The sequence below is a fragment of the Colobus angolensis genome, unplaced genomic scaffold (assembly GCF_000951035.1).
Source record: "Colobus angolensis palliatus isolate OR3802 unplaced genomic scaffold, Cang.pa_1.0 Scaffold160, whole genome shotgun sequence".
NCBI lineage: Eukaryota > Metazoa > Chordata > Mammalia > Primates > Cercopithecidae > Colobus > Colobus angolensis.
The window spans coordinates 2,316,988-2,332,122 of NW_012114711.1; the positions used below are offsets into that span (position 1 = coordinate 2,316,988).

Consider the following 15,135-nt stretch of genomic DNA (forward strand, 5'->3'; position numbering starts at 1 on the left):
ACCCTTAAACAATGATTCAGAATTTAAAGCCTAATAACAATAATATTATTAAGTTAGACAATGTTACTGAGTACCCATGAGTCAAGCTATGATGAAAGTTTTCTGTGATTAGATCATGTAATTCCTCATGACAATCCTCCAGGTCAGGTCTTTTTATTGGTGGCATTTTAGAGATGAAGATTCTTTGTCTTGGAGGAATTCACCTGCTTGGCCAAGGTCACACAATTATTTAGGAACATGGCCAGGATTCCAACCCACATCAATGACTGGGAACCAATTTGTCAATTTTCTCTGTGCAGATGGCCTATATTTATTTCAAATAAATTTTATAATGCCTCTTATTCTCTTAATCATCATATCTTATTATTTCTAGAGGTAGCACAGAAGGAAAAATTAGGCAAACAAGAGACAGTGAGAGAAAACGATGACAAATCCACAGGTTTAATTCAACAAATATGTACTGAGCACATAAAGATGAGTCTTGCACAATAAGAGTACTGTGCCAGGGATTAGGATCCCAATGAACATTTCACTGCACGATCTTTGAAGTTTAGCTTTGGATGGGAAGCCAATTTTGCCTGGATGCTTTGGAAATACCAATACAATCATCACATTGAATGGACATTTTCCACTTCCTCATTAGCCAGTCTAGATATACATTTCACATTAGTTTTCTGTCACATTCTACTGTCAAATGCCAAAGTAAAGCCACGAATTTGCCATCCTTATCATTACTCTCTGTATTTTCCAGGTAATGTCCAATTATACAGCACCTAATTCTTGCTCTTCCTCACAGTATTCATGATCAAAACAGAATTCTCAAGCTCTAAGATTATTTCAGCAGGCAGAGTAAGAATAAAGAATAAGAATGAAGACTACAAATAACAGATGCATTGTTTACTTACAAGTTTAATTCAATATGCATGCATTAATTCTCCATGTAAGTTCAAGAGGTAATTATCACCTACAAGTAAAGCAAGACATGTTGAATTAGGGCACTGGGTTCAAATAAAAACAGTAGAAAAACCTAATGATTTAAATGAACCATATCCCAATCTGTTTACATATTTTCTTTCAAAAGAATGGTACAATTTACTAATTGCTAATTTTGTAATTGCTGCTGTGGGTTGATTTTACCTCCAATATTTACTGAAGTGTATCCAAATTATAATGAATATCAGTGCAATTTTCATTTTTAAAAAGGGTAAAATACTTTAGAAAAAATGAACCCAATTAAGATTAATTTTAAATAAAGAAAGCCGGCATTATGAGAATATGAGACAGCAGGGGGGATTTTAATTGGGAAAAAAGAACATGTAACATCCTAATCATTTTGCATTCTATTTATGTCACTGAATTAAACTGTGTGGTTTTCACTGAAAATAATGGAACTATTGAAAATCAACATACAACATCTTCAAATTTTTAAAAAATATATAATGAAAGTTTAAATTTTTGCATACTATTTATTTAAAGAATTCTGGATCTGAGTCAGTTTTATCTTGGATAGCTTTTGGTGTAAGAATTAGAGAATATCAAAATTTACAATAGCTAAAGGAAGAATTCACATATTTTTACTTCCCCAATTTAAAATATGATAAATAATAGAACAAAGTATAGTGCAAATTGATACTAGAGATGCTTACTGAGAATCTCTAAATCTGGTAAATCTGATTTCAAGCAGGATTAAGAGTCTAATCATGCATAGAGCTCAGAGGTTGCAGCCAAAGTGTGTAGGTTAGAATCCCATTTCATTATATCCTTGCTAGGATGTGCTTATGCAACTAATTGTCCTAAGCCGGTTTCCTCATCTGTAAAACAGGCTTGGTAATGGACCCTAACTAATGAGATTTTTTAAATTTTATTTTTTACTTTTTATAGAGATGAGGTCTCGCTGTGTTGCCCAGACTGGTCTTGAACTCCTGGCCTCAAGTCACCCTTCTGCTTTGGCCTCTCAAACCACTGGGATTACAGGTGTGAGCACTTGCCCCTGCCATTAATGAGATTATTGTGAGGATTAATTTAGCAAACACAAAGTGCTAATCTCAGAGTCTGGCATGGAAATATATGTTGTTTAATATTATCAATGTTATATTTCAATGACAAAATAATCTGATTTCAGAATCGCTTTACCCTATCTCCTAGGAACTCCTGGAATCATACTTTTCTTCTCAGCAGAATAAGATCTAAAAAGAGCTTAAAAATTTAAAAGTAAAGACATCCCCCTTCAGGGGGATGTCTCCTGTCTTCCATTGTATACATTTGCCTACTGATGGGAAGATGATGGCTCTAAGCATCCACACACATTTCATTTACTGCCTCTCAGCCCTTGACATGGGTAACACCAATCACTTCAGTTCACAAGAGAACATGTCAGCACAGAGTTTAGCACTGGCTGGAGATCTGACCACTGTGAGAGGAAAATGCTAGGATGGCCTCCATTCAGGAGATAGAGAAACTAAGGCTTAGAGAAGCTATGGAACTTGAATAAGAGCACACGGCCAGAAATAGGTAAAGGTGTTATTTAGAAGGCGGTATTATTCAAAGCTGACTTTCTGATTTTGCCATGCCAAGCAGCCTTGCCTTCTGCAGGAGAGAGGACATTAACACTGTTTCAGTGCTATAATCTGTTTCTGCACATTTTCTGGGTCATTCCCCTTTATTAAGGTGTACTAATGCACCCATTACACTGTGCTTAAATCTAGAATCACACACATGCACACCCAGATACAACCCCTATAACAGTTTTCCCACTTAATTTTCTTGTCTTTAAACAAATCTTTCAATTATCATGTAAGAAAATGATTGGTATTTTAGCTCTCCTTCTCCTTACGTCAACAATAACATTTGAAACTGTTTAAAAACATCTTCCACTAAAATGTTTGAAATATTTAGAGTATCTATCATAAGGATTGTTTAAAAGCAAGTCTCTAACACTGATACCAATGAGACAGTCTATGAACAACTTGATACATTCATATTAATTTTAAGAAAATACTTGTCAAAAATGTGGGAGTAGACATTTGTAATCAGATAAAGTCAGACAAAATTAGATACCATAATTCTATTAGGTGAATTTTCTGCTTCCCTTTTCTTCAACTTCTCCCCACAGCTGAAACACCTGTAATGTACAGGTCATTGTCTCAAATTGCTGATTTTACTAAGTCAGTAGGGCACAAAAATATTTTTAAATATCCTGTTAAAAGATGGAAAAGTTAAATGTTGGCTGAAAAGTTTAAGAAACGATAGCCTTAGCGTAACTATTATGGTAGTCTCCTATTCCCCCTGTAGACATTCACGATACCACAGTTAAAACTGCTATGCATTTGCTTGTTATAAATTTTATTAGAATAGAAAATAATACATACAGATAACCATAGGATACACACACAGGAATTGAAAGATAAATTTTATACTTTTCAATATGAAACAAAGTACATATCTCATGGAGATATATTGCTAGAAACAACATGAAACAATAGAGCAGTCATCTTGGAAATAAAAAGTATAGGAACATATAGGAATTACTAAATAATAAAAAGGTCCAAGTTCATTACATGTAGCATAAAATACAAGTATTGGAGAAAGTGTTTCCCTACTTTTGACTGGAAATAACAATGATCATATGAAATCTACTAGTCATTCAGATTGTTTCAATATATACAGTATATACGGACCTTATAGAGAAAGTTATAAATATTTATTCTTTTTGTGTATGATGACTTTATCTTAAATGTAATCTCTAAATGTAAAATAGTGCTTTATGGTGATATCAGAATTTCCCTAATTTTTAATCTTTCTTGATATCTGAACTGTTTACAAATTCTGATATCGTTGGAAATATGAACAAGTTCCTGCAAAATGTGAAATTGGTAGGAAAGAGGTAAAAAATTGATTTTGCAATGTTGAATACTCAATCTGCCGATTTTAATTTATTCTTTATATATTGCTATGAAGTCATGTCTTCAACAATTTTTTGAAAACCACATATTGAAAGATTGAGTCATACATATCAAAGTCAGCAGCATCGCCTTGGTTCTATTACAAATTTAACTCAGGAACTAAAAAGTCTGCCAGACTCACTGAGATAGATGGTGGGATTTCATTAAAAAACCATCTCTGCCATCCAAAAAGAGAGGGTCCCTTAATGGAACTGGAAATTGAAATGAGGGATTTTGTGGATTTTGTTTAATATTTGGGTTGAGATTCAGGTCATTCCTGATTTTTCCTCTTGGTTTTAATGAAACCTGAAAGCTTGTTCATAGCTGTGAAGGAAACAATTCCTTTTTTAATTTAAAAAAAAACTTTTTTTTTTTTGAGAAATAATAAAATGTGATCATTTGAATTTTGGAATGTAACTGAATGAAACAATTTTAGAATGTAACTGAATGAAACAGAATGAAGCTTGAAAATCTGGCTGGTCTTCATGACTTTTATGTGATTAAATAAATTCATACTAATATTTTGCATGGGTCCATTGCATTTGGGGTGACAAAGCACTTTCATATTTCCTTCTTTATCTTTTAAAAATTAATTCATGGGGCAAAGGCTGATCAGATAGGTATTATTATCTCTATATTTTATAGAGGAATAATTGAGAGGTACAGACAGCAGAGTGATTTGTAGAGTCTTACAACCATTTAGCAGTATACCAAACCAAACACCATTCTTCTCAGCCCCAGAGTAGCATTTTCCAACAATGCTCTTTTGAATCACATGCCACTCCTCTCCAACAAGATAATTTTTAAAATGTATTTTTCATCCTTGGGGACTTAAATCAGCATTTCAAATTGATACTGGTTAAGTCTTCCAAATAATGCTATTATAATGGGAAAAGAGCATTTGAATTAAATGAAAGAGTCTTTCAATGTAAAAAGAAGTTCTCATGCGTGTGTGTGTACATGTGAGAGTGTGTGAGTCTTTATCCATAGGCAGTGCTTAAACTCATAGCTAAAGAACATTTATATCAAAAGTCTGAAGTATGTAATGTGTAAATTCCTTTGGTTTATCAAGTTAATATTAAGGCATTTCAGATTCCCCTAAAAGGATTTACTGTTTTTTTAATTATATTCATATTTACCTATAATGAAGTAGAAAGTTAAAAATAAGAGTTGAAAAAACATGCATAATCACTGCATTTCATGAAAGCACATTTTTGGTAACGAAATAACTTTCCAATAAATAATAAAAAGGAGGTAATATCACCACAGGGCATATACAATAACGAACAGTACTATAGGCAGGTAACTTGACATAGGGTGAACATTCGAGATGGCTGAAGTGGATCCTCTTGCATCCATACCTGTCAAAGACGATGAAGAGCTCATTAATAAGGATTGTACAATATGTAATCAGGGTACTGGAGACTGGATATTTGTGGTGTTCTCCCCAAATTCGTTGTTGAAATCCTAACCCTCAGTGTCAGAGTATTAGGAGGTGAGGGCCTTTGAGAGGTGACACTGAATCTGCCAGCAACTTGACCTTGGGCTTCTCAGACTCCCCTCCAAAACTGCAAGAATTAAGTTTCTGTTGTTTATAAGCCACCTGTCTATGTAATTTTGTTAGAGAAGCCAAAAGCGACTAAGACACACAGTAAAAGCAATACCTCTCCTACCAAAACTGAATCACTACATGAACCTATGCTGGCACCACAAGTTGTTATTAGCCTTCATTTTATTTACCAATGCAGCATATACTAGTTGCCAACAGTAACTATAAAAACAGTAATGTGTTTAAGTTTTCTTAAATGATTCTAGGCTTTGTTCATCTACTATTATTTAACTTTAATTGAAATTGGAAAAACAACTTAATCATTATGAAAACAATTACACTTGATCACAAACAACTTTGAGATAATTCAATGGTTTAATTAAAGAATGCTTCATTGGTAAGGGTTTGAAGAGTCTGTGCTTGTTTCTATTTTATGCATTTCCAGATAAATTATTACACATAATATAAAACATCATCTTTTTAAAAAGCAATAAGTAAAAGCTCCGTTTTCATAGAGATGGCCCTGTGTGGTCACTTGCAAGCTCAGCAAGACAGCAGATGTCAGATGAAAAGGCTACTCTTGACTCAGCAGCCCTAAAATGCTAAAATAACGTCTGTCCCTGCAAAAGCCTAGAACCTATTTCTTTTAAAATTGCCACTTTGCCCATATTATAATGCTAACTCTACGCCTTGCACCATTCAGGGAACAAGAAGCACATATTCATTATTTCAAAATCTAAATTAACAGTAATAATAAACTTAATTTCTAGTTTTGCTCTATTGAAGTGCATAGTTTTAGAGAGTTCTGTAGTCCAAGATGGGTTCTGTAGACTTTTACATTGCAAAACTTAGTTCTGAAATAAGTAGTTCCTGTTTTCTTAGTATAGCTTTGTTTGTTTTAGTCTAAGTATGGCAGTCTTTATGGTTTTACAGAAAGATAAAATTCCTCCAAGTTTTCTATTTCCCTTTCTCTTCAGTTACTAATGTCTGCCATTTTGTCTTCCAAGATTAAAGACAAAAGTTTCAGTCCTGATTGCCCAAGACCATAGACTAGGCCATGCTAAATGAATGGAAACAGGGAACAAAGTCATTTATGTCACTAAGAACTACAGAATAGCATATGAAGTCAAAATGGGCTCTACAATAGCTAAACTGAGGCCAGAGAACTCCAGACTTGGGATTCAAAAGTGAGGATAAAATTTATTCTAGCATTGGCAGTTGATAAAATACGCATACCAAAGTCAGCTTCCAACTCTAAACATATAATTTCCATAGTAAAATAGGTTTTACTTGGATTTGGAAAGGAAAAATTAGTATGAACCTCCTTGGAAGCTAGAAGAAGAATTTTTAAGGAGTCTTTCAGTTTGGCACAGGTAAGTGGTTTAGGACTTTGACAATGTTAATCATTCTATTTAAAGAATTGATAAGATTTATCTATAATTTGTAGGAGGCAAATAACTAGATTATTAAAGATCTTAAAAAGTGATTAGGGAATTCTGCTTTTATAGGAGATCCAAAGGCAAATTTAAGTAAAACTCAGAATGAGGAAAAAAAATCAAATTAAAGGAAGTTTTGCTAAATATTTTTTGACATCTTTTCTTCATGCCCTCATTTTTTTCTCCCTGTTTTGCACCACTCTTGAGGGGTTCCTCTTGCCCTTGTCTCACCTGCCAAAACCTTACCGGCATTTGGATGAAAGCCTTGCTGGTAAGAAAGAATGGACAGAGGGCCACTGATTGACTCACTATGGGGGAGAGTAACCTGATGTCAATAAAGTAAATAATGGCTTCAATCAACTTACTGGTTATTCGTGGAATCCTGATCTGTTCACTACTGGTCCCATCCCCTCCATCTGTTGTGGCCTTGACTTCAATAATGTAGTCCTCTTTAATGGGCAGTAAAAGTTCAGCTGAAGTTTTATTTGTGTTCAGCACTTGTACATTATTTTGACTGCTAGTCCTATAGAAAACCTAAAATGCATGAACAAATACACTTACTTGTTATATTGCCCCTTTTTGTTTTCTTCATAGAACTTGTCACTCTGAAATTAATGAATTTTCTCTTTCTATATCCACAAGAATGTAAGTTTCATTCATGACTCTAATTGTAAGTCTTGGATTAGAGGTTAGCACATGGCAGAATCACCAGGTTCTCAAAATCAGGGAGGCTTGGGAAGAGTGAACTTCTCCCATGGAAAAGCCCAGTTGGGCTGTGTAGTTATGAGGCTGGAGAGATAAGGCAGGGACATAGTGTATGGACCTTGAATGCCTGACCATGGAATCACAGCCAATATTTTTATTTATTTATTTTTAAATAGTACATAGGTGAGCATCAATAATAGCAAACTAACACACAATTTGGAAACACTGTGTCCAAAATTCCCACTTGAGCAGAATTCTTTCACTTGAAACCATATTTAAGAAGATATTTTGAAAAATTACCCGTTTTATGGAAAGCTTGGTATCTTTGTCAAAATTAGATTACAGAAACCATATCAATATATAGAAAAATTCACTTATACCTAGCTTCTCTTGAAAAGTACTGCCAAAATTACAAAAATGAAGCATTGCAAATGAGAAAACTTACTTTATATCCTGTTACTTCTGACTCATTCTCCATGGCTTTAACTTGCTCCCAATTAAGTAACACTTTAGTGTCTGTGGCATTCCAAACAACATTTCCTGGTGGCTGACTGGGAGCTTGAAATGCAAAATGAGAATTAAAACAGATTGAAGTACAAGAAGTGATATTTTACACGGAGGAGATGATGGCTATTACAGGAAGCTAGTGGAAGTAGAATGGGATGCCTTTGGTAATGCTTGGTGTAATAGATGAAATCAGAAAAAAATAACAGTATATAAATTTCCTTTTTTTTTAGAAAGGTATTTCATTCATGCACCAAAACCCCATGACACATAATTTATTCATGTAACAAACCTGCACATGTACCCCTGAATCTAAAATGAAAGTCCCAAAAAAGGCATTTCAATTAATGTGTGAGATAATTCATTTTATCATACTCATCATACACTTTAGAGAATTTCACACTTATTGTGCTTATGTCTCCTTGAAAACACGTTGATAGCGGAGATAAGGAAATTCCTTTATCTACCACTAGAGGGCCGCTTGTTCCTAAACCAAGAAAGGAAGGCGGCAGGACTTAACTTTGACGCATACAGAGGCTGGAAGAAATTGCCAAATGGACAGATTAAAGTTGTGTGAAATGAAGTATACATGATTTTGGAGCCAGCCTTGTATGATAAGATGGGCAAAGTGTGAAGCAATCAAAAATAAGAATTACTTAGATTTATTCCCATGGAGTAATAGCTATACACATGAAAAATTGCAAGAGAGTCTATTTTTAAAGTCTTCGTTTTTCAGGCTTAAATCAATTTTTGAGAAAAATAAGGCAAAATGCTAAAAAGTTAATGAGAATTCCATTAGAGGATTAATGAAACGCTCTGCGGTTTCTAAACTTAGATTTATAATTTAGTTCCTTTTCATGAACACTGGACTGTAAACTCATGCTAAGGGGTGAGGGTGTTGAGGGGTGGCTGATAGCATTTGTCAATAGCAACACAGGGCACTGGAAACATCAGTTTCTTGTCAATAACAACAACAAACATAATATTATTCATTCAACAACAGCATCACAATTGCCCCCAGTGTTGAAATATGTTGTATTTGTAGATTTAACCACAGAATGTGATTTGGCTAACTGAATTTGTAATGGAAAAATGATATAAAATATTGGCTACCCAGAGAAATTTCTAAACATCATTGACTCATGCCATAGGGGAAATACAGCTGAACTTACAGATAGGAAGAATTCAAATACATTTGTGAGTCTAATGATACCAAACAAGATTGAATTTCCTGTGGATTTCTTTTGCTTATTGTCTCTTTTAACATATTTCTATGTTGCCTTTAAAATTAAAGGTATTAATAAGGTGATGTGGGTATTCACAATGAGTTTAGGTCAGCTAAGACTGTCTGAGCTGCAATGCTCTGATAACAACAACAAAAAATGATAGCAGCTGCTTAGGGTTGAAATACTAATGACCATATTCTGGTTACTCAAATAATATGAACGTACAATTTTTAGAACATTTTCCCAAAGCCAGTGATTCCCTGTGGCCTGACAGCACTATAAAAGGACAGGTTTGGTTTGATGCAGCTGAGCTATACCACAGCATGGTTTGTTCTAACAAAAGGTGTGTGTTTGGAGGTTACAGAAAGTTTGAGTAATTTGGGTTAAATCACCTATACCAACATCAGCCTTCAGGGAGAAATGACTGCAAATACAACACTGGGGTTTATCTTGTATGAGTCACAAAATAGGTGGGCTGAATGAGTTCAGCCTGAAGTGAATACTTTTTGAAATGACAAAAACAGAAACAAACAAACAAAAAACCAAAAAAGGAAAAGAAAAAAGAAATAATAGGGTTGAACTTTGTTCTTTTTGAATCATATTACTGTTTTCTAAACGTCAGATAATCATGTATCATTTTTGTCATGTTTTGCTATTTAAAAAAAAACTTGGTTTAAGAAAAATTAAACATCTATTTTACCTTCATCTCAATAATATTCTCATAATAATTAGCTTGATGTGCTAGTTACATTTTTGGGCACTCTCTAAAATAAATGAATTTAATGCCTAATATAAAAGTTTTAAATTTTAATAATGTTCGTGAACTACCTTAAAATAATCTCTTACCACCACTGGTAAGAATAACAGTATTTGGGAAATATTGGACCAGATAAATTTTCACCCATGTTCAAAATGATATTATTAGTAGCTAATACTTAGTACACATCTACAATGTGTTAGGCATTACCGAACATGCTTTAATATAATTTACTTAATCCTCATTATATTGCATTGTAATAAAGCCCATTTCTGTACATACGTAATCTGGACCCAGAGTTAAAATTTAAACAGATTGTATAAGCATGTTCATGACAGCATTATTCAAAAGATGGGTAGATGAACAAAATGGGGTATTTACCTATAATGAAATATTATTCAGCCTAAAAAACATAAAATTTGGACACATGTTATAACATGGATGAACCTTGTGGACATTATGCTAAGTGAAATAAGCCAGACACCCAAAGACAAATACTTTACAATTCTACTTATTTGAGATATTCAGAATAGTCAAAAATTCATGAGATAGAAAATAAAATGCTGGTTGCCAGAGGCTGGTGGAAGGGGAAATGGAGAATTACTTCATGAGTGTAAAGTTCCAGTTCTGCAAGATGAAAAGGGTTCTAGAGATCTATTGCACAGAAATGTAAAAGACTAACACTATTGAACTGTATGTTTTAAAAAGGTTAGTACAGTAAATTTTATGTTATGTGTACTTTACTACAATGAAAGGTTTAAAAAAACTTGCTAAGATACATGACTACTGAGAAGTATTACGTGGATTCAACCCAGGTCTGTTTAAGTCCTCTGTGCCTTGAGAGGATTATGCTTCCCTGCCTAACTCTCGCTGATGTTGGCCTTGGCTACGGGACTTGTGGTTCCCTGCCTGTAAACGGGCATAATTCTCCTTCTCATTGGCATCCCATAGATATAGGACTTCACCATAGGACTTCTCTCAACCAATGGAATGTGGATAAAAGGGAAATAGGCCACCCCAAGTGGCAGCTATAAAAGTCACTGAAGAATATGGTTTGCTTTCCTCTCTTTTCTCTTTGCCATGAGATTGCCATGTCCCAGAGATTGGGTCCTCCATTATTCTGGGTTCAGGAGTGGAGAAACAATGGATCAGATCTGAATCTCACTCATGATGAACATATAGTATGAACTGAAAACAAAAGTATAGTTTTAGGCCACTGAGGTTTGGGGGTTTGAGGTACCTCAGCCTGGATTAGCCTAATCTGATACAGCTATTAACCAGTAGTTTAGATAGCTCTGAAGCAACACAACGAACTTTTGTAAAGGTATGGAGTCAAGTAATGAAGTAGGAATGAGCAGGGGATAGTTGATAGTGTAACTTCTGGGACTTCTAATTTTACTTTTTGTATTTGAACCTGTGTGGAAGTGAAACCCAGAATAGGATGATTGAGTTCCAAATTTTATTGGACCTAAACTGGTAAGTAGTCTACATTTTGAAATATTTTGGAAATCATTTGTCAATATTCATATCATACAGGTTTTTCCTGTCAACCTCTACTGTTGGCGGCATGCTAAATTTGAAAAAACCGGTAAAAAACTAATCCTAGTAAAATGATGACATATCACTAGATTAAATTCACAATACTAATCAAGAGGATACACATAATCATTTCAGTAATTTTAAGTGTTACATAATGAAATAACTTTCTCTTGAGAGGTTTTCATTATTGTTGTTCCTTAAGCACCCATCACGATCCTCTGTGCACCTGATTTTCAGACTCCTCAACATCAGCTTCATAGATTTTACTTACTCTGCAGATACTTGCCTGAAAACAAGTGATTACTATCACATAACCATGATTAGATGAAGCTGGGAAGCTGGGAATATAAGACATGTCTATCCACAGGAAAAATGGCTAAATAAATTGTGGTGTTCATCACAATGGAATATCATCCATGGGCAGTTATGATACAGTATACAGGTAACCAAATACACAGCACAACCTCCACTGTATGAGAGAAACTATTCATAGAACAGAAGTCTGGAAGGAAAGACAAATGATATTAATCATGGTATTTCTGAGTGATAGGATTATGAGTGAATTTTATTTTTTCTCTATAGATTTTTTTTTCCCCAAATTTTCTACAATAAATGTTTTCCTTTATATAATACAAAGTAGAGGTTGTTAAAATAAAGAAGAGTATTGCCTGGAGTTTTCAATGGTGATGTCTCATAGTGGTAACAGTGAAGCTGGCATTTACTTTCAAACTACGAAATTTTAAGAACATATGTTTGCTGTGATTAATTATACAAAACTCAGTATGTTTCTCAACTCTTTTTCTTGGCCACCTGATGGTAATGAGATGACTTACATGATAAAAAGTTGTTATAACTAGTAGCTAGAAGTTACACTTTGCACTTAGACTTCACTTGAGATGATTATTAACATTTGTAACTAAGCTGCTTAAACATGTGGCATTGTGCAACAATCATGTAATCAAAAGTAAAAGCCAATTATGCACCCCCCCCACAATAATAAGATACAGTCGTTTTGGAATCACTGAAAACTTTTATAAATGGATCTAATTTCATAGCAAAAGAAATTGACACAATGTTTTAAAACACAACAAAATCATCTACTTTTTAACTCATCTGAAACCCAACGTAGAACACCATGGAAGGTCTTTCTTTGAATTTTGGTTTTCAATGTCTGGGAATTTCCTTGATCAAAAGTTCTCCTTTGGATAATAAAAATATGTGAGATTATAAACTATAAGGAGAACATTTACAATTGTCTAGAGCATGGGTGTCCAATCTTTTGGCTTCCCTGGGCCACAATGGAAGAAGAATGGTTTTGGGCTGCTCATAAAATGCACTAAGACTAACAATAGCTGATAAGCTTAAAAAAAGTCGCAAAATAATCTCATAATGTTTTAAGAAAGTTTATGGATGCGTGTTGGGCTGCATTCAAAGCTGTCCTGAGCCACATGTGGCTCACTGGCTGTGGGTTGGATAATCTTGGTCTAGAAGATTCACAGGTAAGTGGGGCAGATTTTCAAAAAAGTGCCAAAGCTCTTACAAAATAAAGTTCATAAGTTTGACACATTTAGTCAGTTTCTCCTGATTCTTTATTAGCAGAAGCTTCCTGTTTGAACACTAGTAAAGTTCAATATTATACTGTTATGTTTCTTCAGAGTTTACAAAACCAGAAATGACTTTGCTGAAGCCCATAGACGGGGAAAAAAACCTCCTAAATCTGAGGAATGTACATTAATTGGCTTGTGTTCCATCACATGTGTGATGTGTGGTGTGTCATATACAAATATGATTAGGTCACATGCACTAAATCTGAGGAATGCACATTAATAGGCTTGTGTTCCATCATATGTGTGATTTGTGGTGTGTCATATACAAACATGATTACTTCACATGCACTGTGGGATGTTATGCACAGAAAAGCCAACAAATAGCATTCAGTCACCTGCAGAAAAATTCCCTTTTAATCTTCCCATGGCTTGAAGAGAAAGTTAGATTTGGGGGCTAGTAGGTCTTTAATATCCCCTCTATACTAACATCACAAAGAGGGAACAGGTTTGGAGAATTCTATAGGCAAGAATATGTTCCTAGTATTTAAAAAGGAAGGTGGTCTAGTTTTCATTGTACTTACTATTATTAAACTTATTATTTGGTTAACATCTATTTATGGTAATGATACTGGTTCTCCATTTCTCAGATAAAAAGCTAGTTTCCATTTTTTTAATTTATCTAAGTAAAAATAGAAGGTCAATTTTTAAGAAAAAAATAGTCGGTATATATTAATAGAAAAGGTTGGAAAAAATTGGCAAAATAGGTGGATCACATATGAAATTTGGGAAATTTTGCAATAATGTATATCCTGAGTCAAAACCTAGACTGGACAATTATACAATTAAGTCATATATATATAAAATTTTAGAACTTCCAAATTCTGTGTTTGAGGTCTCATTTAATAAAAACCTTCTGAAATATTCAGACTCATTCTTTCAGTGCTTGCCTTATTCACATTTCCCTTTCACTTCCCCAAGACACACCTACTTGGAACAGATCATGGCAAATGGGAGGCAGGAGTAGACTGCAGCTCCGACACGGATGGACAGAGCAGCGTGTGGAGGCTTGCACTGTGGAATTTTCGCTCCTAACGACTGCAGGAATAAAACAGGAAACCCAAGAGGACCCACAGACCCTCTGAAGGGGGTGGATTGCTCCTGCAAGACCCAGGAGACACCCCAAATACTGTGAGTGCTCAAACTGTGGAAGTGGGAAAGGGAGGTTCTCCACCCCCAAACACACACCCCCACTGGGGAAACTGAAGGTCTAGTTTATGGGAGAAGATTCCGACCTTACCTGGAGCTGGAAGCTGAGTCAATTCAGGAGCTGAGTGAAATACAGGGGTAGAAGAAGCAGCGGGAAAGGCCCTGTGAGTTCGCGGGTCCCCAAGCAAGCCACTCCTGCCTGGCATCACGGGGATCCTTCGGGAGGGTGACCAGAGGCACGAGGAAAACACCACAAGGAGAAGCAAACCTCCAGCTGAACTTTGTAACAATTTGAACTGCTTGAGAAGCCTCCTGGCTAGAACTTGGGGGAGGCAGTAAATCTGGCATGCAGACTTCACAGGTGGGGGAAGAATTAGAGCCCTTTTCTTTCCCAGCTGGGAGGTGGGTAGCCTGGGGAAACTTCTCAGCCCTGCCTGCCCACTGCCTGGAAATAGACTTGTTTGCTGTCAGTGGGGGCATGGTGGGAGTGAGACTGGCTCTTCGGGTTGCGTGGGAGCTGGGTGAGGCCTGTGACTGCTGGCTTTCCTTCATTTCTCTGACAACCTGCATGACTCTGCAGAGGCATCCATAATCCTCCTCGGTACATAACTCCATTGACCTGGGAACCTCACCCCTATCCCCAAAGCAGCTACAGCAAGACCTGCCCAAGGAGAGTCTGAGGTCAGACACACCGAGTCCTGCCCCCACCTCATGGTCCTTCCCTA

The 15,135-nt window shown here is 35.4% G+C and overlaps 1 protein-coding gene across 1 annotated transcript in view; it reads right to left on the reverse strand.

The window, feature by feature from the left end:
* Window positions 1-4,478: 4,478 nt before the first annotated feature.
* CNTN3 (contactin 3 (plasmacytoma associated)) overlaps window positions 4,479-15,135 on the reverse strand; it is a 256,281-nt gene continuing 245,624 nt past the window's right edge. Inside the window, exons 20-22 of the mRNA XM_011937219.1 lie at window positions 8,077-8,189; window positions 7,292-7,460; window positions 4,479-5,302 (exon numbers count right to left, since the gene is read on the reverse strand). Coding sequence (XP_011792609.1) covers window positions 5,202-5,302; window positions 7,292-7,460; window positions 8,077-8,189 — 383 coding nt within the window. The 3' untranslated portion in view covers window positions 4,479-5,201. The remainder of the gene's footprint in view (window positions 5,303-7,291; window positions 7,461-8,076; window positions 8,190-15,135) is intronic.